Source organism: Taudactylus pleione, unplaced genomic scaffold, assembly GCF_031769625.1.
Source record: "Taudactylus pleione unplaced genomic scaffold, aTauple2 ptg000043l, whole genome shotgun sequence".
Classification (NCBI taxonomy): domain Eukaryota; kingdom Metazoa; phylum Chordata; class Amphibia; order Anura; family Myobatrachidae; genus Taudactylus; species Taudactylus pleione.
Genome location: NW_028284445.1, coordinates 10,944,140 through 10,971,752, shown reverse-complemented (window position 1 = coordinate 10,971,752; position 27,613 = coordinate 10,944,140). Strand labels below are relative to the sequence as shown.

The 27,613-nt window shown below is 42.9% G+C and overlaps 1 protein-coding gene across 4 annotated transcripts in view; it reads left to right on the top strand.

Annotated features, from left to right (window-relative positions):
* Nucleotides 1–17,470, top strand: part of B3GLCT (beta 3-glucosyltransferase) — a 410,530-nt gene extending 393,060 nt beyond the window's left edge. For all 4 annotated transcript variants that reach the window (XM_088460254.1, XM_088460251.1, XM_088460252.1 and 1 more), the window contains 2 exons: nucleotides 3,970–4,114; nucleotides 14,066–17,470. In XM_088460254.1, coding sequence (XP_088316380.1) covers nucleotides 3,970–4,114; nucleotides 14,066–14,230 — 310 coding nt within the window. In that variant the 3' untranslated portion in view covers nucleotides 14,231–17,470. The remainder of the gene's footprint in view (nucleotides 1–3,969; nucleotides 4,115–14,065) is intronic.
* The last annotated feature ends 10,143 nt before the right edge of the window (nucleotides 17,471–27,613 follow it).

Here is a 27,613-nt window from a genome sequence, read left to right as displayed (position 1 = left end):
GACCCTGGCGCTGAAATGATTGGTTTGTTAAAGTGTGCATGTCCTGTCTATACAACATAAGGGTGGGTGGGAGGGCCCAAGGACAATTCCATCTTGCATTTTTTTTCTTTGCAGTATGTACTCTTTGGGGCCTAGCTTTTCAAACTTCCATCCTGTCTGCCACTGCAGTGCCACTCCGCCCACTCGTGTCGCTTAGCATAGTCATCCAGCTACCTCAGTGCAACCTTTTTGCCTAAAAACAATGTTGTGAGGTGTTCAGAATAGTCTGGAAATGAGTGGAAATGACTGTTCTTGAGGTTATTAATAGCATAGGAACAGAAAAACCTACAAATTCTGTGATTTTAGCTGTTTTTATGCTTTTTTCCCAAAAAATACAGATCCAAAACACGGAAGGGTGATTTGGCAAAACCAATCCAGATCCAAAACATGAAGAAAAGATCCAGATCCAAAACACAAAACACGAAAAGTGGCCGGTGCACATTGTAAACCACGCATATTTGTTAAAACGGGAACATATCCCATGTTCTGCTTAATATGTCACACACAGACATACAACTGTTGCATATCCTATTAATCCATGCAGCGGTTTTGGTGCTATGCGATTAAGATGAATATTTGAGAGAAAAAGATGCAATAAAGATGCTACACTGCTCTGCGCAGCTCACTCACGCCATGCGTCTCGCAGCTTGGTATATGAGGACCCATCTGTAACTGAAATTATTGAAATGGTTGTACAACATTAATTTATTTCTTTGTATGCGCCTAATTTGGCCACATCCTTGAGAGAAAATGCAGAGCTCCGCGCCTATCTGTCCGCTTGTACCAGCAGACGGCATCACTACCTGCACACAATCGCACCAGCCCTATTCATGGTCTGAAATCAGCTGATCTCACCGTATGTTCACCTCTGAGTAGCCCAAAATACCGGCTACACCCCACAGCACACTTATCCTACACGTGATTGCCCTGTTTCCCTTCAGTCACACCCACCCCTCCGCAAAGATATTGGACACACACCGCAGTAAGTTTTAACACCATCTGATAACTGAGAGCAGCCAGCAACAGCAAGGGGATGCTACGATGCTATGATAAATGGAAATGTGTGCTGTGGCACTGTATAACATCACATACTTGTTAGCTCGGTTCTAGACCAGTGCAAATAAAATTAAATGATAAATAACTTTCACAAAAGATACGAAAAAAAACTGGGTCTGGGAAATGTATATAATAAAAAGTGTACTATAGTAGATAATATATGAAGCAGCTGTCCCCAATGAGGGCCAGTTGCTTTGAATACTATATGCTGGGAACAGTTGCTTCATATTTTATCTGCTGTGTTATATATTTATTAACTTGCTATTATTTACGTTTACCTCTCCCAGCAGTAATTGCTTGTCTTGATTTAAAAGGTGTCATACTGTATGTAAGAAAAGCATAAAGGAAGGTTTTAGCGGATGAAAAGTCAAAAAAGATAAAGCAGTGTGTTTGGCAGAGGTTGTACAATGGCATGTCCAAACCAGTTCAGTTAAGTGGTATACAGTCGGGAAACCGGCTTCCTTAATATCGACAACCGGCATCCCGGCTGCTTTATCCCGGCGTGAGATAAATGACCGGCGTCTATATCGAAGCCGCGGGGGGGAGGGTTAGGCTTAGGGCACCCGGGGGGGATTTATGGTTAGGCACCCCCCCCCCGGGAGAGTTAGGATTAGGCTAGGGGAAGGGGGGGTTATGGTTAGGCACCCCCGGGGGGAGGTTAGGGTTAGGGGGACTTAGGTTTAGGCAGCGGGGAAGGGGGGGATTAGGGTTAGGCACTTGAGGGGGAGGTTAGGGTTAGGCACCCCTAAGGAGGGTTAGGGGGTTAGGTTAGTTTATACTTACCTTAGGGACGATCGGGATTTCCAGCGCTGTCGGGCTTCTGCTGATCTGTCGGGCTGCCGGAATCGAACTGCCGGCCATGCGGAAGCTGGGATTCCATACCGATTCCAGTTAAGTTGACCATAGGTGAAAACTCATTTAATGATAGATTCTTATTTCTAAGCAAATGCTGATCACAGGGAAGTAGCAAGCGTGGTGCAACCGGTGCCGCTGGTGTGGTTCATTAGCTCGACAATGAAAAGGTCGACAGTGTATAGGTCGACACCAAATGGTCGACGCACAAAATGTCGTCGTGGATGTAGGTCGACAGAGTAAAAAGGTCAACATGGGTATGGCCAACACAATAATGGTTGTCAAATTTTTTTCTAACCCTAATCTTCACCCTAAGCCTCCTCTTGGTACCTAACCCTAACCGTCCCCCCTTGTGCATAACCCTAACTGTCCCCCCTTGTTCATAACCCTAACCGTCTTTCCTAGTGCCTAACTCTAACCGTCGGGGTAAGTGTCTAACCCTAACCGTCGGGGTAAGTGCCTAACCCTAACCGTCCATCCTAGTTCCTAACCCTAACCAAAAGGGTAAGTGCCTAACACTAACTGTTCATCCTAGTGCCTAACCCTAACTATCAGGGTAATTGCATAATCCTAACCATATGTCCTAGTAACTAACCCTAAGCGTCCCTCCAAGTGCCTACCCCTAAACGTTGGGGTAAGTGCCTAACCCTTACCGTCCCTCCTAGTGCCTAACCCTAACTATCAGGGTAATTGCATAATCCTAACCATCCGTCCTAGTGCCTAACCCTAACAAAAACAATTGTGTTGACCATTGCCAAATCCACCTTTTGTACCTGTCAACCTATTGTCTGTCGACCTATTGAATGTCAAAAATGTGGTGTCGACCTAATGCTTATTGACCTTTTTACGATCAACCTTTAATCCAGAACCCCGGTGCTGCATGGTAGCTGCTACTGCAGCACCTGTGTTCACGTTGTGGGGTGCCTTGAGAGACACTTGGGTGCATCATGAGGACACACTGCTCCCAGCCTCCTCTTTGCAGCACATGTGACATCATGTCCCTTGTTGGGGTGGGGAGCAGCTAGGCCTGCCTATGGAGCTAACGTGCCCCGGTAAGGCACTGACTGATCATTCTAGTTACAGCTTTTTCATGGTGCTAACTATGGTCATGCCTGGCTAATTTTATATTCATATTATACAATATAAACCTGTTATTGGATCCCTCATAAAACAGGATGTGTGTACATATAATTTAATGCTCTTTATCTATAAATATTCCAAGGCAGGTGTTCATTAAACTCTGCAATAACATTTACAGTCATTGGGACAGATTCAATTAGCCATGATAAAACGAAAACTTAACTCCAGAGAAGTCTTCATACTATTCGCGTGTTTTGGTGCAGTATTTTTGCGCCTTTTGGCAAAGCGCGCTCTCATTTTTTGCCCTGTCCTATTACAAAATATGAGAAGACACATATGTGGGAAAACTGCGCATGGTGAAACCAGGGAAAAGTACATTATGGGCAAATCAGTCTGTACCCCATAAAAAGCCTGACATAGGAAATAATTGCTGTAGTTAAATTGGGGGGTACATTCAAATGGGTGCTTGCATAATTTTGTGTCAATAAAGTGCAGTTTTAAAACAATTAAAAAATACACCTGCTGCAGCCACCTGCAATCCTAAAAACACCTGTCCCATCATACAGCCCCCCAAAGTACTTTAAATTACTTTTCCACCACTTTTATTTTTTTCACCCCAAAATTGTCATTTCATTATTGGCCTAATTAAGCTAATGAAAAAATATATTTTTGCCGAATTAGTTAATAGGGGGAGTGTCCAAGGGGTTCTGAACTGTCCCCACATTTTTAGCTAAAAATAGGGATTTTGCCCATTCCTTTCACCTGCTCTGAGATGGTGAAAACAGTGTGCCGGTTTTTGTCTATCGGCAATAGGATTGCACAATACGCAATCCTAATGTGGCACGATACACCAAAACGCGGCTTTTCACAGCTAATTAAATCTGCCCCAAAGTCTGTAATCATGAAATGTATGTTCATGGTTTTCTCTTGTGTTTTCCCTAGAATGGTGTTCAGCAGAGAGGCAGTGAGAGAATTTCTAGGCAGTAAGTGTCGGTGTTATAGCAATGATGCCCCTGATGATATGGTGCTTGGAATGTGTGCCAGCGGACTGGGCATAACTGTCACTCACAGCCCTCTTTTTCACCAGGTAAGATGACTTATGTTTATTATGTTTTAATGGTGAAATTACAACTCATAGGTGCTGTTATGGGACCGTTTCTGGCAGGAGCAGAAATGACAGAACTCCTTTGTGGGGGCACTCTTTTTTCCAACTTTTAATAATTTCATTTAAAATAGTGAACAAGAAAAAATACTAAAATATATATTCTCAAGGAGATCTTTTGAAGATACTAGTATCTTCAAATATGATGTTGTTGGTTTAAAATAGAGATGGATTTTCCCGCCAAGTGCTGATTTTTACCGCCAAATTTAGGGTCTCAAAAAGAGGCAAAACATCAACTCTCATGGACAAACATCATCTTTCATGGATTCAAAGATGTTTGTCCATGAAAAACGACATTTTGCCTCTCTCTGAAACACAAAATTTGGTGGGAAATATCCAAACTTTGTCGGAAAATCCGAACCGATCCGAGCCTGCACATCTCTAGTTTAAAATAAGTATTAAATATAATATACTTAAAAAAATATTAATTTTGGTGATGACCGGAGAGAATGGCAAAAATGTTACAAATGTGTTTCCAATAATGTGTGTGAATAGCACTTAGGAGTCCATATTAATTAAGTATCCAACTCATGTGTACAAGTTCACTGGTGCAATTCAACATTGCTCTGGTGCGAAGACAGCTGATCCGAAGATCACGCAGACACACAAAGCCCCGGCGTCCAGTGGAAGGAGCCAGACAGGGGTGGAAGAATTTGGAAGGATCCCTCTTTGCAACCCGGGACTCTTCACCATAGGGAATGCTCCCGCAGTCAAACTCCGAAAATACAGATGTTTCCTTAAACAGCTTTGTGGCAGTCACACTAAGCAGCGTGCTCTCGGGCGCACCAGGTTACATGAGACTCTGCTAGCGTCAGGAATCTTTTTTACCGAAAATGCATCTAAGTTGCAATGTGATGCGACTAGGAAGCGCCAGCAGACTATTGAGTAATTTGATATGCGACACTTGTATATCTGTGTACAACTGAGTCTCTGAATCTGTATACGAAGTGCAACAATGTAGCAGTCGTAGCTTTTTTCATTCCAAGTTCCATTGTGGTTCATATACATCAGCGGTGGGGAACCTTTTTTCTGCCGAGGGCCATTATATATATAACATTATTTGCGGGCCTAGTGCAGGCCACACCCCCTTTGTGTGATGTCACACAGGGGAGGGCCCACAATCGCCGGTGATTACAGCAATGCACAGAGCATCCTGAGGATGCCTGTGAACTGTAAGGGCAGCAGTGTGACCGTCTGAAGCATCCCAAGGACGCTTCTGGTGGCACTGCTGCATGCATTTTGGCTGCAGGGTGCTATTGTAGGCACCCTATTAGCCAAATGAGGCTAGCTGAAAAAAGCTCAGAGGGCCAGACCAAATGATACCGGGGGCCTGAGGTTCCCCATCCCTGATATACATACTCAGGTGAACACAGATATATGGGGTGGTCCATAAGTGTGGAAACACCCTTATAAAAAGGAAATGAGTAAGGAAATATTAAACCAGTGTCTACACATACTGTATTATATGGGAGTGGGGGAAAACTTCTCAAGGTATGTTATCAGTAGGGATGTGCAGGCTCGGATAGGTTCGAGTTTGCACGTGGAGTTCGGATTTTTCCCTCCAAAAAAACGGAACTCAGAACGAGGCAAAACGTCATCTTACATGGACGAACATCATCATTCCTGGTCTTTTGTCCAGGAATGATGATGTTCGTCCATGTAAGATGACGTTTTGCCTCGTTCTGAGTTCCGTTTTTTTGGAGGGAAAAATCCGAACTCCACGTGCAAACTCGAACCTATCCGAGCCTGCACATCCCTAGTTATCAGTATGGCGGAAAGGGACTCTCCAGTGACGTAACTATAAATTTTGCTCCCCTCTGCCAAAAAAGTTTCTGGCGCCCCCTCCATGGCATTTTGGTAAAATTAATACAGGGCCATTTCTAGGCAATTGCCTCCCCACCCCCTATAGACAGTTTACATTATTTTTAATTTTTCCTCCTGTAATGCCCCTTACACATTATGCCACATACCATAATGCCCATTACACATTATGCCACACACCGTAATGCTTATTATACATTATTCCACACCGTAATGCCCATTACACATTTTGTCATACACCGTAATGCTCATTACACAATATGCCACACACCATAATGCCCATTACACATTATGCCACACACCGTAATGCTCATTATACATTATTCCACATCGTAATGCCCATTACATATTTTGTCATACACCGTTATGCCCATTACACAATATGCCAAACACCATAATGCCCATTACACATGTCACACACCATAATTCCCATTACACAGTATGCTAATGCCCATTACACAAGTGCCACACACCGTACTGCCCATTACACATTATGCCACACACTGTAATGCCCATTACACAGTATGCCACATTCAGTTATACCCCTGACACCATTTTATGCCCCACAGTAAAGCTTCTGATTACTTTTAAGTTACCTGCTCCTTGTCAGGGGTCTTATGCTCTGGGTTCCATGCTCATTGCCAGGGGTTTCATGCTATGGGTTACCATGCTTGTTGCCCGTAGTTTAGTGCTCGTTATCACGGGGGCTCATGTTTGTTGTCAGGGGTTTCACTGCTGAAGATGCAGCTTCCTGTTCTCTCGGCGGCGCCAGCGTTCCTGGCATTTCCAGGTACCGCTATGGGCGCTGTGCTTCCCTGACAGACGCTAGAGGTCAAGTAGGACCTCTAGCATCTGTCTCCTCCTAGGCGGTGGCCATTTATGGAGTGACATTTTCAATGGATTCCATGCGGACTCCTAGACCACATGGAATCTGCATAAACACTGTCCCCTCGCTATCGCGCCCTACAAGCCATCGCGGGGGCTATTGTTATGTCACTCTGACTCTCCCCTTATAGGCTCTTCCCGTCGCTTAGCTCTGTATATTTTTCTGTACAGAAGAACTGAGCATCAGTTATGATGTCATCATTGCCAAAACTCCTCCCCTGTAGGCAGAGTTGTACTTACAGATGTGTCCTCATACATCTAGCCTTGATATGCCAGGGAGTGTGACTTCCCTGGCATGAGCAAGCTAGCGTCAGGCGACTTTAGGATGCATCGGTGTTAGACTGTGCTGATTAATTTGATATGTGACACGTATATCTGTGTGCACCTGAGTCTGTATATAAACCACAATGGAACTTGGAATGAAATAAGCTGTGGCCGCTACTTTGTAGCACTTCGTATACAGATTTAGAGACTCAGTCGCACACAGATAAACAGCTGTTGCAAATAAAATTAATCATCAGTCTGCTGGTGCGTACTAGGAATAAAGTTATCGGTTAATATCCATATCAGGAGATGCTCAAATGGTAAGTATATGTTTGCAATGGGCCATGGATCATCTAACAACTAAATTAAATGAGTGCATGGTCTGCTTCTTAAATTAAAAGCATAATAAGGTAACTTTCCTTAAGATTAACTGGACATTAGTCTCGGTGTATAGCATATTATATGTCTCCTAAGTACACACCAGGTGCATATAAAGCAGTAATAACTGCTTGTATAGAAACTATATAAGTGTATTGGTGTAAGTGTATACTGGTGCATATGTGTGTCCATGTCTCATTAGGTGTGGAGCCTATCAGTGGCATAACTAGGGCAGGGCCGCTGGGACTCGTGCCGTGGGCGCCGTTGGACCGGCGCCAGCCGGGGGCAGGGGGGCTGCAGTGAGTGCAGTCGCAGTACACATTTACACACAGGTCGCCGCCGGCGCTGCGGCGATGTATGTGTTCAGCAGCCAATGAGAGTCAGACAGGCTCTCATTAGCAGTGATGTCATGACGTCTCTCCCATAATGCAGAGCGCGCCTGCCTGTGAGGATTGAGGTGCAGACGGCGGCGGTAGCATGCATTCAGGTAAGTGTATTTTTGTCTTTTTTAATTGTGTGTCTTACTCAGCACTACTGGGGGCACTGCTTCGGGGGGGACTACTACTGGGGCACTGCATCGGGAGGGGGCACTACTGGGGGGGCCTCTACTGGGGGCACTACTGGAGGGGACCACTACTGGAGGCACTGCATAGGGAGGGACTACTACTGGGGGCACTATATAAAGGGCACTTCATAGGGAGGGACTACTACTGGGGGTACTATATAAAGGGCACTGCATAAGGGGGGACTACTACTGGGGCACTGCATAGGGGGGATTGCTACTGGGGGCACTATGTAAAGGGCACTGCATAGGGGGGGACCACTACTGGGGGTACTGTATAAGGGGCACTACTGGGGGCCTGCATAAGAGGGACCACTACTGGGGACATTGCATACTGGGGGTACTGTATGAGGGGCACTACTGGGGGCCTGCATAAGGGGGACCACTACTGGGGGCACTGCATAGGGGGTACTGTATAAAGGGCACTGCATTAAGGTGCATATGGAATGGAAAGGAATGTTCAGAGTGACAAGAGAGGGGTGTGTGTCATGTTGACATGCCCCATTTTAAGTGGCCACGCCCCTTGTGACCACACCCATTTTTGTCGTGCGTGCCTTCGGCACACGCACAGAGAGGGATGCTCCATTTTTCAATTTGCCCTGGTCTCCAAATACCCTAGTTACACCACTGGAGCCTATAATTGGATAAAATGAATAATATAATGACAGGAAAATAGTGATTAAGGAGCAATTATAATATCTATAGTTTTCTAGTAGGTAGAAAGAATCCATACTGTAGTTGATTTGCTCATTGAGGCCACATGGTGACATACTTCCTAGCCTAATAATCCATTGACTCTCTCTCTTCAACAGTTCTTTGGTGATGTCGCTCTGAGGCCGAGCCTGACTCTTTCTAAGTCAAAAAATCTCATTGCCTTAAAGGTTGCGTGGGAATGTCTGGCGATTCTAGTGATTTGCTTCATCTTCAACAGATCAGAGGAGGCATTTCTAACGTTGCCAGTGTGTTCAAGAATTCTTTGTTTAAAGATGATGGTAGTCATACATACATATTTGATCTCACATGGGAATGTTATGCAATAGATAATACCAGATGTTCTGCAATTTATAAAATTATTGATTTTGACTTGATTGCCCATTTTCTATGTAGAGAATGTTGTTTTGATTGATGTAGTTACATTCCTGTTATTTTGGTTATTTCAGAGATGGTTTTCAAAAAGTGACTTTGGACCAGCTGATCCCGAAGATTCATTGCCCTTATCCAGCTCATTGAGGCTCTATTATCTAATTTTTTGGATCTAGATCTAAGTCTGACAGAAAAATGTCTTGTATTCCTTTCCACTCAAGTTACCCACAAATCTAATTTTAGATGCATCCATTTTTGTTTTAGTTTCAAAGATAAGGGATTCTCGCTTGGTTTTGAGAAGGGAGATTTGTGCTTTATTTATTGATCTGATGCTGTACCCTAACTCCTTTAGTTTAGATTTAGCCAATTCCATGCTTTTATTTTTGGAATACCTTATCTTGTGACCAGTTCTGTCCATCTTAAACATTTTCCTCTAGATATATTATCCACTGGGGAGCAAAGTGAGAACTAGTGCAGTAAAGAAGAATGATGGTTAAAGTTTCTTTTCTAGGGAGTTCTGTAGCAATCATGTTGTTATGATCCTTATAGATAGTGAGGTCCAAGAATTTAATCTTCACATCACTTATGTCGTGTGAGTTTCAGGTTGAGATTGTCTGATTGAGGGAATTAATAAACTCCCTCGGAGCCTTTTTGCTGCCTTCCCATACTATATCACCAGAATATCATTGATGTATCTCATCCACGTGATTACATGTCTTGTGTGGTGGGCATTATTTTCACTTTCCCACCAAAGAATAGATTTGCGTAAGTCAGGGAGCAGGCTGCCCCCATTGTTGGTTTTCTCACTTGCCAGACGAATTGGTCATTAAATTTGAAGACTTTTTTGTGTAGTATAAAATACAGAAGTTCCAATAGAAATTCTTGGAAGTCATCCATGCTAAGAAAGTATTTTACTGCCGCCATACCTAGGTCTTGTTCAATTCTATTATATGGGGATTCCATGTCAAGACTAGCCAGGAGATCATCTTCTCCCATTTTGACATCATGTAATTGTTTCAAAACATCTAATGTGTCACGAACATATGATGATGATGATCCAAGGAGATATTTCCTCAAGTGGATATCCGCAAAGGTGCTTGCCTTCTCTGATAGTTCTCCAATCCTTGAGACTATAGGTCTGCCAGGTGGATTGGTCAGGCTCTTATGGACTTCAGGAAGAATGTAAAATGTTCGGAGTCAGATGTTCATGTTTACTGATGGTGTTATTGTGTAGTGCTTTGTCCGACAGCCTGGTATAGTAGATACCACAATTGTCTGTTGGATTAAAGTTGACCTTGGGGTCCTCCAGTTGCCTAAGGGCCTCTTATATATACGTGTTTGGGCCATAACGCCATGTTCTCTCATTTGTCAGACGGTTAAATGATCCCTACTGTCAGATCTCTCAATTCCTTAATAGCCCTCGGTTTAGGTTGCCTTTCAGATAACGATACCTACTTTTACATTGGATATTGTCCAAGTCATTGCTCACTAGGTTCATGAATACGTGCACCCCTGAGCATGTATTGTCCAGTGGAAAGAAGCTAGATTTTTTTCTTACAGATAGTTCTTTTTTTGAGGTTCTTTAGTTATGGGGCCAATGTAATAGGGTGAGAGTTTAGAAAATGTGAGCGTTTAGCAGTAAACTAATATTGGTTGAGTTTTATCTTCAAAATGGGAAAACATCTGGATGAGAGTTTAAATAGTGAGAATATTTTGAGTCTAAAAACATGTGAGTTTGCATATTCTCGGACTCTATTACATTGGCCGAGTTTTCACATTATCTAAACTCTCACCCTATTACATTTGGCCAATGGTCTCCTCAGATAGTTCATCCAGTATCTGAAGTGTTTCTTCTTCACATGAGAGGGTGGATTCTGAGCTGGATATGATTAGAGAAAGTTCAGAGTTATTTTTCTGGGCATAAAATGATCCAATAATAATTTTCATCCAAAAAGACGTAAATTGGTTTCCCATTGCAACCCGTTGAGACTATTGATTGGAGAGAATGAAAGTCCCTTAGGAGCAAGTTTGTGCTTCTGTACGGATATGGTTGAAGAGGTTAATAATCTTAAATTGAATGGAATCTTTCCTTATTCCTTGTTGTTCCTGGTGTGGTATCGGGATTGTGATATGATTACTCATCTTGGACTTTTTCGGTGTCTTCTTTGTCCCACCCCCTCCTGTGGTTTACAAATTGTACCAATGAGGAATTTTTTCCTATTTCACGAAGATAAAATTGGTCTGTCTGTTTGTTTGCATAAAGTGTGATTCCATGATTATTTATACTCACTAAGTGCTACTCACACACATTACTGGAACCTCACTTGTAACATCTTCGCCATTCTCTCCGGTCATCACCAAAATTAATACTTTTCAAGTATATTATATTTAATACTTATTTTAAACCAACAACAATTAATCACATTTGAAGATACCAGTATCTCTGGCAGCACTGAAAAAGGCAGGAAATGGGACAAAGCAGTCAGGTGTGTCGGAAGCACTGGCCACGACCCCGTTGCATGTGGTGCACACCCTGCTCTCCCCATTCATCAGGACAGCATGTTGGGAGGTGTGGCAGACCCATCGCAGCAACATATAAAAACATATCCTCTCTTTTTAGACATAGGGTCTAATTCGGAGTCGCACGGGTGTCAGATTTAATACCTGTTGCTTCTTTGAGTGTCTGTACAACTTCATGCACATGGTCACATTACCCACCAGCATTCTAACTGCAGCCACAGCAGGCCTCATTTGTATCAGCACTTACACCAGCCACATGCTGAATGCAAAGTATCCGCCAGAAGCACGTGTCCCTCCTTCGTACACAATGCCGCAACCAAGCACGCAAGTCTGCATTACGGCTACAGCATTACCATGACACTCCCATAAGAGAGATCTTTTCTGTGCATTTGCAAGTCATCCGCCCAGAAACACCGGTCACACAAGGAGAGATGGAAGACCCTCTTGTATCCTCCTTGAAGGCGTATAGGCATGGTGCTGTGCACGTACAGTCTGCAGCTGCTTTATGCAGGCCCGCCAAGAGCCGTGCCGGGCCCGGGTAAAATGGGGAGTGGCCTATTTGTGGGAGGCATGGCCACGCCCCCTTAGGTAAAAAAAAAAACATTTGCGGCACTGAGCCCTGGCGAGGGGGGCGCTGTGAGCCCCCTCAGACCGGCGCATAACCAGTGGGGGGTGCGATCAGCTTGATCGCTCCCCCCACAGGCATAGGAGACTGCTGTGACTGCTTCTGAGCAGCCGCAAGCAGGCTCCCAGTGCAGCCCAGCACACAGCAGTGTGTGCTGGGCTGCTATGATGTAAGGAAGGGGGGAGCGGACCCGGACCCCCGCCGGGCCCCTCCAGCAAGCCCGGGCAATTAGTACCTGCTCCCCCCCCCTCTCGGTGCCCCTGGCTTTATGCTGCGCATGAGTAGTCTGCTGATCATCGCAAGAAGTGCCCCTTTGGGGGACAGGCAGTAGTGTCTTTTAGGTTAATGTTGCAAAAACCTATATGAGCATGTGACTCTTTACTAATATGTTTGCGAGAAACTGTATGCTTCATCTAATAAAAACCATAGGGTCTGTTTTCAGAGCTGCATGTAATCTTGATTACGCAAGCAAGCGGACAATATTTTCAGTCTGTGCTACACTGCGCACATGACCCCATGGTTGCAGCTCTAAGATGCAGATCAAAATTGCACAGAGAGAGATGGGTATTTCAGGGAGGTGATCTCCTTCGCAGCATGAGTGCTCTCTGTATGTCGGGAGAGCTGCATTAATTGCGGCTGGTCAGACTTGACTTACATGCTGCGTGACTGGGGGATGTGTGTAGAAGTTTACGCTGTTGCACATCGTCGGACACATATGAGCAGTGGAGGCTCCAGGGGTGGGGCTGCAGCGCAGTCCAAAATTCAAATAGGGGAGCCACACCAACTGCCAGTGAGTTCCGGCCATCCATATTTGGCAGCATTTGAAATGGCAGTTGGTGTGTTTTCCCTATTTGAATTTTGGACTGCGTCACTGGATGAGTAGGCAGCATTGGGTGTCCCTATGCTCGGGTAATCTTTGGAAGGCATTAGCATATTCTGTAAGAGATCTCAGTTGCAAATGCATTAGCGTAAATCTCTACATCAGGCTCACAGTGTTTATTGAACCTTCATTAGGGCAGTCATGTTGCGGAGTGGTTTCGACAACTTTGTCTCCCATACTGTTCATGAATTATGCACAGCTAAGGAAGATTGGGGTTTTAATTCAAGGGCAGCTAAAAGGACATTTTCTTTTGGAACAGAAAACTACACTTCTTTTTTTTTTTTTTCTTAAGGTGCCCACACACACAGCGATGTGCACACGATCAGCCGATGTGTACGATTTCCCTTGAAACTCTCCCCGGCAGCTCTGCAGCACACAATCTGCACACGATTTGGTGTCCAATCTTCATACGATCTCTCCTGCAGTCAGACTTTCACAGTGCATCGCCTCCTAGATTGTCAGATCTGCCCTACTACACGGCAGATCTGACGATGCGATGTGCGACCAGCGGGGACGCGCATCGCATCGTGATCGTGAGTGGGGACTCACGATTTAGTCAGGATTTGACCATATTTTACATGATCTGTCGTTCCAATGTGTCGGAATCGTCCAGATCGGGTAAAATATCGCTATGTGTGTGGGCAAATTTAGTTTTAAATGCAAATTACTACTGATGTGTCTTTGTTGTACATTTGTACACATGTGCACAGTAGATGGGCTAAAACCCCTCGCAAACCATTGATCAACGTTACAAATGTTTTCTTTGGTGCATTCCCACTAAGAACCAGCCAGGATATTGTAAACAGTCAGCGATTATGTATGCACAGTAACCGGAACAATAACTGTTTATATTTTTAGGCACGGCCTGTTGACTATTCAAAGGATTACCTTTCTCACCAAGTCCCAGTATCGTTTCACAAGCACTGGAACATTGACCCCATAAAAATGTATTATACCTGGCTGGTACAAGAAGATAAGAAAAAGGACCTGCAAGGAAGTAAATACTTGAAAGAAGATCTATGAGAGTTCCCTCAGGACTCCTGACAAAAAGACTCTGCAGAAAATATATTTGTGTTTGTAATATTAAGAACGTAAAGTGTACCTGGCATCCATTTTGTTGGTTGAATTAGTATTCATGAGAATGCAACCTGTCAGTTCACTAGTGATGTCACTTTGTGCCTCAGGGTTGTCACTAAACTGAATTTTGGTTCAGCATACAAAATGGCTGCCTACCCATCATGTACACTTTATAAAAGTGCTCAGAGGTTGGATAAGTTCCCCATGAACTTTTGAAATAGAAATATTTACATGTGACGTAAAGTGTGCCCACAATTGAAAAACTTGTAAAGAGGATAAAATAAAAACTAAAAACATTTTTTTTCAGTCACAATTTTCCAGTAAGGACATAATGAGCTCTAAACAGCACACCAATTTATTTATTTTTATGAAAGGATATTGCATTAATTTCCAGTAATAATTTGAAATGATAAAAAAAATGTTTTATATAACAAAGTTTTTGTAAAATGCCTTTCTCCTGTTTGTTTGTTTGTTCCATTTTTAACCTCAAGTGTTGTTCTGTCTGGAGGGCATACTTTTGGACGTAAAAGTGACAAGTGACATACAGTATTTCATGTCAGCATGATGGCTGTGATCCCTGCTGTGCTATTTGCAGCAGTAGTGGGGCTATGATAATGAGAATCACCCGATCAAGGCATCGCCTCGCCTACTTCACTAGGGTTGGTTCGCAACATTGCTGGAGGACCAACACTAACCCTGTTTTAGGGTATCCATATTTTTATAATCTTCCATTTTCTGGTGCTTTTGACATACTTTATATTCTGTCACTATACAATCTGTATTACAGTAATTTATATTCTAAAACCCACTGTCACTATACAGTCTGAGGTCATATATATTCTACCACCTTCTGTCACTATACAGTCTGAGGTCATATATATTCTACCACCTTCTGTCACTATACAGTCTGAGGTCATATATATTCTACCACCTTCTGTCACTATACAGTCTGAAGTCGTTTATATTCTACCACCTTCTGTCACTATACAGTCTGAGGTCATATATATTCTACCACCTTCTGTCACTATACAGTCTGAGGTCATTTATATTCTACCACCTTCTGTCACTATACCGTCTGAGGTCCTTTATATTCTACCACCTTCTGTCACTATACCGTCTGAGGTCCTTTATATTCTACCACCTTCTGTCACTATACAGTCAGGTCATTTATATTCTACCACCTTCTGTCACTATACAGTCTGAGGTCATTTATGTTCTACCACCTTCTGTCACTATACCGTCTGAGGTCCTTTATATTCTACCACCTTCTGTCACTATACAGTCTGAGGTCATTTATATTCTACCACCTTCTGTCACTATACAGTCTGAGGTCATTTATATTCTACCACCTTCTGTCACTATACAGTCTGAGGTCATATATATTCTACCACCTTCTGTCACTATACAGTCTGAGGTCATATATATTCTACCACCTTCTGTCACTATACAGTCTGAGTACATTTATGTTCTACCACCTTCTGTCACTATACAGTCTGAGGTCATTTATATTCTACCACCTTCTGTCACTATACAGTCTGAGGTCATTTATATTCTACCACCTTCTGTCACTATACAGTCTGAGGTCATTTATATTCTACCACCTTCTGTCACTATACAGTCTGAGGTCATAAATATTCTACCACCTTCTGTCACTATACAGTCTGAGGTCATATATATTCTACCATCTTCTGTCACTATACAGTCTGAGGTCATATATATTCTACCACCTTCTGTCACTATACAGTCTGAGGTCATATATATTCTACCACCTTCTGTCACTATACAGTCTGAGGTCATATATATTCTACCACCTTCTGTCACTTTACAGTCTGAGGTCATGTATATTCTACCACCTTCTGTCACTATACAGTCTGAGGTCATATATATTCTACCACCTTCTGTCACTGTACAGTCTGAGGTCATTTATATTCTACCACCTTCTGTCACTATACAGTCTGAGGTCATATATATTCTACCACCTTCTGTCACTGTACAGTCTGAGGTCATTTATATTCTACCACCTTCTGTCACTATACAGTCTGAGGTCATTTATATTCTACCACCTGTCACTATACTGCTTCACTTTTATGTCGGTAACAGATCCTTATATACTATACCATTGGGTCATACTAAAAGATAGGGACCCTGATGAAAGAGTAAGCAATTCATCCAATTTGTTTTAGAAATCAAATTATTTTTGAGTTGATATTTTTATTAAGCAAACTCCTTCAGGTGCAAGATAAAGAGGTAGTGTTCTAAAGTGGGGCACTCAAAAAGCAGTGGTGCCGTGACCTGGATTTGAACCCGAGTGCCCCACTTTATCTTGCATGTGATATTTATTCTAGGGTGCACCTCCCATGAGAAATCACATAAAAAAATGTATTCACTAGATCATATGTATGGGTGCAGTATATAATAAGTAAAGGATTAAACTGCTTTTGTGTGGGTACTAAAGCATACTTGCCGACATTCAGCACCCTCCTCCAGGGAGGGAGCTGAATGCCTGCATTCTGGGGGGGGGCGTGGCCGGTCTATGATGCTGTTCTGGGGGCAGGGCCAGGGGTGTGACCGCACGGTCGCGTCATCGTTTACCCGCCCCCTCTTCACAATGCCCGAAAAATGACATTGTAAAGCAGGGGGCGGAGCCACGATGACGCGATCCAGTGCGATTCGCGTCATCAGCCCCCCCACTGCGGTGGTTTTTACTAGTAGTCAGGGCGGTAGGCGTCAGCCGGGAGGCTTGTCTGCCTTTCCGGGGGGTCGGGAGCGGCACCCGTTATTCGGGAGGCTCCCGACCAAATCGGGAGGGTAGGCAAGCCTGTACTAAATCCTGTCTTTTTCTTCGTAAAACTCTTTCATGTGCAGCAAAAACAAGATTCCATAAATACAGCTACTAAAAACCTCAGGCTGTTTTAGTACTAAACAACTCAATAACACTCTACTTTTCTTTTGTTGGTTTCTGCCTGTATTAGGTGCAAGTAAATGATAATACTCCTTTGGTTTCCTAACCTATGATTTGTAAATATTGCATCTTATTTGCTCTCTGATATTGGCAATGTCCTATCATTCTTGTGCTCAGTTTTATGACAATGCTTTCCCCATGCTCTGAGTCATCCATTTAGATCTGAAGATTAGAAATGTTTTTTTTCCATCTGTAAATGCTGTAATTAAAGACAACCACCCAAATACTATTTATTATTTTAAAAGCCTGGCTACACATTTCTCTATTCCACTGGTATAGGTTTGGCATCCTAATAACTTCTCACTTTCCTCAGACAGTTAGGGGGATAAGAACATTGCCCCCCTTAACTTGATTAGGGCTTGTACGAAACAAAGGAACTCCAGGCACTGCAGAAACATCAGATGGGACACACCGATGTATGAGTAAGAACAGCCTAAAGCCTAGTGATGAAATTATGTTGAAACTGAAATACATAGCCCTCCAAACTCAGGCTATGGCTCCACATCTGTCATACATTTAATCCAGACTCCATGGCCAAGGTAAGACATAGAGACAATACCCGAGTATACTAATACTTGACAGGAGTTGTTTTTTTTTCGTTTTCTTTTAAGAAACACATCCTGGATTTAAAACACATAAATATTGTTTCTTTTATTTACACTGTATTACATAATGTGCCCCCAATATGAATGTTCTCAATCTCAAGGGATTTAAAAAACTTTCTAAAACTATTTTAAATATTTGAAACAGGGATGTGTAAAATGGAAGCCCCATACTGTATGTTGTAATGTATCCTCTGTAAGCTATAACAAATAGCCACATGTTCCCATGTTATACATACACCTTGGGCTTGACTGCAGTTGTCCGGACGTCCTTTTGGGCAACATATAAATGCGATGTTAACTTTGTTGCACTGGGCAACATTTGCAGCCATATAAAGTTAAGCATGTCTGACATTTGTGCCTAACTGTGCTTGAAGAGCTGGGTCAGGGGGATTAACCTTGGAATACATTGGAGATGTAAGACAACTACCCCTTTTAGAGATGTCTGCTCTTGAACTACACGTGTCTTACGAAGTGCCTTTTAGTAGGCGTATCTTTGTACATCCAAAAGGCCTGGTGTACGTTTCCAGATTGATTATGATGACTGCTGAACCTTCCTCCAGCCATAGAAACGGATGTGTATGGATGCATTTTTGCATCTATGCAACGTCACCATTTTACATTTCACTAAATCAGGCCCATTGTGTGAAATAAAATGCTGGAACCAAAGACAAAGGAAAAACTTTAGAGACACATTTTTATTTAGCATATTTTTAATGTATATTAAAATTAGTATAACATAGGCTATCAAATTACACCATTTTAAACATACAAAGCCATATCATTTTTTTTTATTTGACAATTTACAGTTTATTGTTGTTTTGTGTGTGTGGGTGCATCTGTGTACTTTCATTCTGTTGACCTGTCTTATTTCACAGATAGTTAATAACTTTTAAAACCTAATTGTATCTGTGTTATTTTAGTGTGTGTGTCTTAATATACACACAGCATTTATCCAGACTATGAAGTGAACTGTAGGAGAGCAATATTTGGTTACCTGTTTATAACCATAAAACCTTGCTACTAAGACACCACTCAGGGATGAGAGCGGGTAGGAAATATCCACCTGATCACTCATTATTATTCTTGCTTTACCAAACTCAATCCATATTTAAAAGTGTCACATTTATCGCTGTGATTGTTGTACAGTATAACCACTATTCCATGCCTCATATATAGTCACAACCTATGGAATCTTGTACAGTCATCCCAAGACAGAGTGCCTTAAGCAGCAGGCAAATCTAGTGATATTATATTTTAGGAAAAACTAAAACTTTAGTTTTAGGATTCTTGTTGTTGATAAGTTCTGTGTTAAAGTATTTGCCAATTGTCATCGTAAAAATAAATGTTTCCTAAAACAGTCAAAAAAAAAAAAAAGTCTATTTTTCATAGTCTTTACCACCACAATAAACAGCATTGTTATAATATATGCTCGGTAGTGAAATCCATTAGGAAAGCCTGGTACAGTTTAATGTTTTTTTTGTTTTTTTTTAACTTAAAGTATGAGTTGTTCCTTGACGAAAGAGCATAATGCAGAACTCGTAAGTTCCCATGTAATCAAAATACTTGAGCAGTTTCACATTATACTAACATATGCTGTACTGCTAGCTGCCACTATACTATTGTTCTCTATCAAGAGCTATTTTGGCCATGCCCTTCAATAGACAATAAATCTAGTGGGCAGCAGAAGAACAATCTTCCCATCCAATCCTAAATTTTAGCTAAAATTTTTTGATTCCCCAGATGCTACTAAATCTTGTACATACACATATTTGCGAATGCTGTACTACTTTTATACAAGACGTCATTTAATGATGACTGCTGCAATTCTTATTAATTTGTATTTATTTTATTTCGGAAAATACTGTAAGTGGTTTATCTATAAAATATATTTTAGAAAATATCTAAAATATAAATTTATAGATAAACCACTTATTTCCCTAAAATAAAATATTTTTGCTATACTAAAATCGCATTCGGTATGAAAAGGCAGTTCGATACCTGGCTGCGGCAGCCCAACAAAAGAGCAGAGCCCGGCAGCGGAAGCCCGACACACAGCGCTGGAAATCCCGATTGTCCTTAAGGTAAGTACTTGCTAACCTAACCAACCCCCCTAACCCTCCTTAGGGGTGCCTAACCCTAACCTCCCCCCCAAGTGCCTAACCCTAACCCCCCCTTCCCTGCTGCCTAAACCTAAGTCCCCCGGGGGGTGCCTAACCCTAAGTCCCCCCCGGGGGTGCCTAACCCTCCCTCCCCCTAGCCTAACCCTCCTGGGGGGGTGCCTAACCCTAATTCCCCCCGGGTGCCCTAAACCTAACCCTCCCCCCTGCGGCTGTCCGCTCACGGCGCTCGGCGTCCCTTCGAACGCTATGCTGGGCGCCTGTCTCCTGGCGTCGGGTTTGCGGCCGCCAGCTTCCTAAACGTATCCCACTAAAATCACAGAATTGGAAAGACATAAACATAAAGAGTTCAGATCATACATTGTGTGTATGTGTGCAACCGAGAAATGCGGGATTCAATTAGAAATGCCAATTTGCGGTACTCGCAGTGAGGTTGCGCGACTTTCCTACAAAATGCGACCTGGGAGAAGTGCATGAAAAAATGGGGAAACCATCTTGGAACCCCCCAAAAAATGACAACTGAGATAGCAGGACCATATAGATGGCTGTTAGTGGCCATAAAGAAAGTACTGGAGGTCTTTTAAATGTGTCAAATGTGTGATTTTTGCACTTATTGGTGGAAAAAGGACAGCAAGCAAGTGTTCAGCAAAGTAAGGTCTTTCCAGCATTTTGGGTTACAGAAAAATGTCTGTATAATAATTTTCAGTGTTTATATACAAGTTTGTAAAAAGTTGGAATAAACACTTTGACCTCTCATCTGCAAATTCAAAAACTCCTCTCCCATCAATACAACACCTCCACATACCTGCCCCACATAATTTAGCCCATATTTGAAGTTTTTAGAGAAAAATACCTGAAAACTGACATGTGCTTATTGGCCAAATTTTTAAACCCCTCCAGGTGCGTAAATGTTATTTGGGGGAGGTGTACCAGAGGTTCTGCTCTGTTAAGTAATACACTGCAGTGTAATAAAAAATGTCTCTACTTTTCTTCTGCTGAGGGAGGTGCACATAAAAAAAATGCCAATTTCTGAAAAATCAGTCTAAACTTGCACCTAATTGAATTGATCCCAAAGTGTCTCCAAGGGAATCTCAGTTTCTTGCCCTCCAACACCAACCTATATTATCTTTACTCCTGAATCTATTGACTTATATTATTATCAGACTATTAAATAAAGTATATTTTAGTTTTGATTTAATTGCATTAATCATTCCCTTTAAAAAAATATACTAAAACAAAAATATATACAGGTTTTTGGAATAATGAAGCCCAAATACTTGAGATAAAGGTTTATCTCCTGCACTTTCTCTTACATTCATACTCTATTCCTACATCTAGATTTCCCCCAAAACTCTACCCAGCCACACCATGACCATGCTTTCATCCAATTCCTCCTCCACTCAGTGTAGACCTGATCCACTGCTTTGCCCCCTTCTTCAACCTTTATCATTTCCCCCTTATCTCCTCCACCTCCTCCTTCCTTAATCTCCCCTCCTCTGTCTGCCTTCCTCCCTCTCCCATTACTCCACATTTGTTCTCTTCTACCCCTCCTGGGTCCTACTACCCCACCGCTAATCCTTCCTCCAAGCCTCCTCTCCAGGCTATGCCACTCCACCTCCACCCACATCTCATTAAACTCCCTCCCTGCCCACCACCTTCAGGTTCCCTTCCCAACACTGGGACCTGCACAATCTCACCACTACATTCATCTCGGTCACCCAAATTAATCTCACCTCGTCACAGCAACCCTGATAATCTCATTCACATCTCCCATAAACACTGTCCCTCTATCTTGTGCCCTCTGGAATGCCAGATCAGTCTGTAATAAACTGGTGCCCACCCATGACCTTTCCATTTCCAAAAACTTGCATCTCCTAGCCATTACTGAAATCTGGATTTCACCCTCTGACACCACTTCCCCTGCAGGTCTCTCTTCTGGGGCCTCATCTTCCCTCACACCCCTCGGCCCGGGGGTTGCCATGGTGGTGGTGTGGGGGTTCCTTCTATCCCCAGGTTACTCCTACCAACTCCTACCCTCTGAACCATCCCTTACATTATCTACATTTGAGGTTCATGCTATACACCTCTTCTAACTCTCCTACATTATCCTTGGTGATTTCAATATTCCAATTAATATCCCCACAGAACCCTCTGCCTCCAAACTCCTTACCCTCACATCTTCATTTGGTCTCTCCCAATGGACCTCCTCACCCTCACATGTGAGTGGGCACTAACTTGATCTAGTCTTCACTCACCGCTGTAATATTTATAATTATTCCACCTCCCCATTCCCCCTCTCTGATCATCACCTTCTCTCTTTTAACCTATCTCTCTCCCTCCTCTCCTCTACCTCCAAAGGCCACCATCACTAAGCGTAACATTGAGGCTATCAATGCCGTTTCTTTATCTTCCCTGCTTGACTGCTTCTCTCCCCTATCCTCTCTCTCTCCTGCCCTGAACAAGCTGCTTCCCCTAAACAATGCCTCCCTTACTTCTGCTCTGGTCTCTGTTGTGCCGGCAATCACTACTCACCCTTGCAGATCCACACTACAACCCTGGCATTCCAAATGCACTAGATATCTGCAAAAGTGTTCAAGAACTGCCGAGCGACAGTGGAGATCACGCTCTAAGGCAGATTTTCTCCACTTCAAATTTATGCTCTCATCCTACAGTGTTGCCCTTTCCCTCTCTAAATAGTCCTATTTCAAGAACCTCATTTCCTCCCAGTCCTCAAATTCCCAGCGTCTCTTCACCACCTTCAACTCCCTCCTCTGTCCACCCCTCCCCACTTCCCCTCCTCACTCACTGCCATTCATTTTGCTACCTACTTTACATCCAAAATCGATTCCATACGTCAGGACATCACATCCCACCAGTCCCCCTGCTCTACACCTCCTTTCCCTGATCACCCATCTCCATCCATTTCACCGACTGACATCCTTCTCCCCTGTATCTGGAGAGGAAGTCATGCCTGTTCCCATCTTGCCCACCTCCTCAATCTCTCCCTCTCATCTGAAACTGTCCCTTCTGCATTCAAACGTGATGGTCTCCCCCATTCTTAAAAAACCTACCCTTGATCCCAACACTCTCCAACTACCGTCCCATCTCTCCTCCCTTTTGCCTCCAAGCTCCTTGAGCATGTTGTTTACAAATGCCTTACCACCTTTCATTCCTCCCACTCCCTCCTTGATCCTATTCAGTCTGGCTTCCGTTCTCTCCACTCCACTGAAACTGCCCTCACAAAAGTCAGCAATGACCTCCTTGCAGCCAAATCCAAGGGCCACTACTCTCTGCTTATTCTCCTTAACCTCTCTGCTGCCTTCGACAGTGTTGATCACTCTCTCCTGCTGCAAATCCTTCACTCCCTTTGTTTACGTGACACTGCTCTCTCCTGGCTGCCGTCCTACCTCTCAGAACGATCCTCCTCTGCCTCTTCTCATGACTCCTCTTCCCCACCTCTTACAGTAGGTGTTCCCCAAGGTTCCGTTCTTGGACCTCTACTATTCTCCCTCTATACTTTCTCTCTAGGTGAACTCATCAGCTCTTTTGACCTCCATTATCTTCTCTATGCTGATGATACTCAGATCTTCCTTTCCTCCCCTGACCCCTCCACCTCTCTCCTCACTCTTATCTCCAACTGTCTCTCTTCTATTTCATCCACGATGTCTCCTGGCAGCCCCCTTCGCTCAACTAATGCACGCCGCCTCTCATGCCAACTGATTATTTCCTCCCACCTCCAAGATTTTGCCCGTGCTGCTCCCGACCTTTGGAACTCTCCCTCTCCCTATCAGACTCTCCTTCTCTTTTCAATCCTTCAAACGGGCTCTGAAGACCCACTACTTCATCAAAGCCTTCCAACTCCCATCCTAACTTGCTGCAAATTTTGCTCCTTACTCTGTTTTCCCCATCTGTGTCACACCCATTTGTCTGCCTCTCCCCTTTAGAATGTAAGCTTTTACGAGCAGGGCCTCTACCCTCTTGTGCTTCTCCTTACTTTACTTTCACCTACTTTTTTGCCCCCCACCAGGACACCTAACACTTGGTTGCTTATGCTCTGTTGCATATCTAGGTGTTATGGTCACTTATGTATCAATGTATATTATCCATATCCTTGTCCTATTTTGTACTGTAAGTCAGTTGTCAAATTATTTCTTTATGTACTTTGTAAGGCGCTGCGGAACACTAACAATAATAACCAGGATGAGGATACAGCAATGAATGCAGGTCCTCAGGGAGAACAAAGCCACTGAGAAGAGACATTATGGGGTTAGTGTCATTATCACATTGGGGATTTTATGTTCTTAATCCCACAGTGTATGGTGCTTGGGGTTCTGTGTAGAAATGAAACATACAGTGACAAAGGGTACCCGGGAGGGTATTCTGTAAAAGTGGAATACTGTACTGTATACAAAAATATTAATTAGTGCAAAGTTACTGTAGCACTATATTTTCTAGTAAGTGTCTTATAGGTTAAACACATTAATATTTAACGTAGTTGATGATTTTTACAAACTCATTACATTTTTATTTATTTTTAACAAATAAAACAGTATTAAAATTTCAGTAATTATATTATTGTTAAACTAATTTTTAAGGTTCATGGAAAGTGTAGTTTCAAAAAGGTTTTGAATTAAGTTATTTTAAAATATTGTTTTAATGCCAAAAACTTGTTTTACACAGTAATATCGTCACTCTGGCCTATGTTAGACAAGACTTATGCTCAGTTTTAATATGGAGAAGTCTTTTCGTACTTTGTTAAATAAAATAATTTAATAGGAATTCTGTTGTTTAGTTATAAAATTATAACTAATCAACAGAATTGATAATCTCTGGAGAACAGCAGTGTTAGTTTTCCCAGTAGTTTTTCAGTTTTGTCTATGAAGACAAAACTGAAGGGAAAATGCCCCAAGAACAAGCAGGAACTGAAGACATTTGCAGTAGAGGCCTGGCAGAGCATCACCAGAGATGAAACCCAGCGTCTGATGATGTCTATGCGTTCCAAACTTCAGGCTGTAATTGCCTACAAAGGATTTGCAACAAAGTATTAAAAAGTGAAAGTTAAATTTAGGATTGTTTAGTTTGTCCCATTACTTATGGCCCCTTAAAAAGTGGGAGGCACATATAGAAACCGTTGTAATTCCTACACCGTTCACCTGATTTGGATGTAATTACCCTCAAATTAAATCTGAAAGTCTGCAGTTAAAGCACATCTTGTTTGTTTCATTTCAAAGCCATTGTGGTGGTGAATAGAGGCCAAAATATGAAAATTCTGTCAATGTCCCAATATTTATGCACCTGACTGTATATATTAAGATCTGTACTTTTATATAACCCACAAAGAAAAGAATCCGGTGCTGCATCAGATTGTAAAAAAGCAAAGATTATACTTGGGACATTGCAATTGTGCACATGCACATTGGACCTTATGGCATGCTTGCCTACGGGAGGCTCCCGCTACCCCGGAAAGTAAGTGGGATCCCCCGTTTGTTCCCACTGTGCCCCGTCTACACTTAGCACTGTGACTGCACATGCTTTAGTTTGTTGGGGCGAGGCCTGGACTCAAGGATATGACAGCGCATGACATGACATTTCGCCGGCCATGTGGGGTTGTGAGTAGTAGTCACTGCCTTACATGAGGAGTGTGTCCCCCACACCGGGCTCCTTTAGAAGCATTCAGGCCAGACCTGCAGCCTGGAAGCACTTGCTTAAACCTCTCCACTGTTTTCAGGAGAAAGGTAGACTTTCTTTTAATTTGCCTGGCCAGTGTCGGACTCAGACCTAACTGGGGCTGACCCCAGCAATTGGTTGCCACCCAGGGATCAGTCACCACTGCAGCGCGGCACCAATTCATACTCAGCACCTCCCCAATGCTGTGACAGTGTGTGAGCCCCCCCCCCCGCAGTGTGCATCCCTGTAGCCAGCCAGGCTACCCCCCAGTGTGGCTGATATAGTCAGCAAACCCCATCAGCATGAGCTGATGTAGATAGCCTCCACCCTCCCCCTTCTGTGAGCATCCCTTTAGCCAGCTAGTCCAACACTCCATCATGTTTTGTGCATCCCTGTAGCCAGCCTACAAACATCCTCCCCATAGTGTACACCCCAGTAGCCAGTCCCCATCCCTGCCACCCCTGTAGCCAGCCTACATCCTCCCCCCACCCCTGTAGCCAGCCTCCAACACTGATCTTCTGCCTATGAGATCAGGTGCAACCAGGAAAGGGGAGACTGCACTCTGGTGAGTATGTAAAACAAGTTTTACTGAAATAATGTTTTAGAAACTGTTAGATAACACAGTTCTATCTAATTGTGTATATATACTGCACACAAGGACGGCACTCCTGGTCTTGTCTTCAAATAATTATATTGTAGTAGAAAAAGTTGTCATATCCAAAAGTCAACGTTTCAGTGCCATATACAGTATGCACCTTTGTCAAGACAGTTTACAGAACAGCAAAATACATAGATACCTACAGCAACTAGTGTGTAGACTTACCCCACTTAAGTAGAGAGTAGAATTCACCCATCCAGCAGCCGGACCATCTGGGCGCCACCCACGCTCACCTTGATGACGTCACGCTGTGCCCCATGCAACACATGCTACGTTCCACTACCAGGAAGCAGCTGAAAATAGTTTGAGTGCCGGATGCTTCTTGGATATATATCTATCACATACACAGTAAATATATTTATTTACGTATTTACAGTATCTCGCAAGCACACACAGTTTGGTCTCTGGCACTTGCTGTTTGTATATTTTATATAAATAGAGTGTGTGTGTGTGTGTGTATATATATATATATATATATATATATATATAAATATTTATTAGGGATGTGCACTGACCCCCGTGTTTTGGTTTTGGATCTGTATTTCCTTCAAGGTTTTAGATTTGGTTTTACAAAACCACCCTTGCATGTTTTTGTTTCAGTTCTGTATTTTTTCTAAAAATCATAAAAACAGCTGAAATCACATAATTTGGGCCTGTTTTTGTTACTATGGTATTAACCTCAATAACATTTATTTCCAGTCAATTTTGACCACCTCATAGTTCACAATATTGATTTCATCCAGTTTAGGCCAGAAGGTTGCATCAAGACAGCTGTCTGAATAAGCTAAGCGACAGCAGTGGGCGGCACTAACATGTGGCAGTTCAGCTTCCAACATGGCACAGAATGGCACTGCAGTGGCAGACAGGATGGCAGTTTAATAAACTATAAAATTAAAAATGTCAAGCAGCAATGCCCCAAGCAGCACATAATGCAAAGAAGAAAGGTGCAAGGTGGAATTGTCCTTGGGCCCTTCCACCCACCCTTATGTTGCATATAGTAAACAGGACATGCACAGTTTAACAAACCAATCACTTCAGCGACAGGGACTGCCAATTGTGGCTGAAGTGATTGGTTTGTTTGAGCCCCCAAAAAACAAGCTACCAACGAGCAGCTGACATTGCTGCAATGATCTCTTCGTTCACAGACTGGCTTTTCAGAGGCAAGATGTCACCATCATCATCCGATTCCTCACCCTCATCAGTGTGTACATCATCTTCACACAATATTAATTTGTCCCCTCTGGAATCCACCATTACAGCCTCAAGTGCCTCTGTAATTTTTGTGTAATAGGCGGTAAGAGTCTTCCTCATGAAATTTGT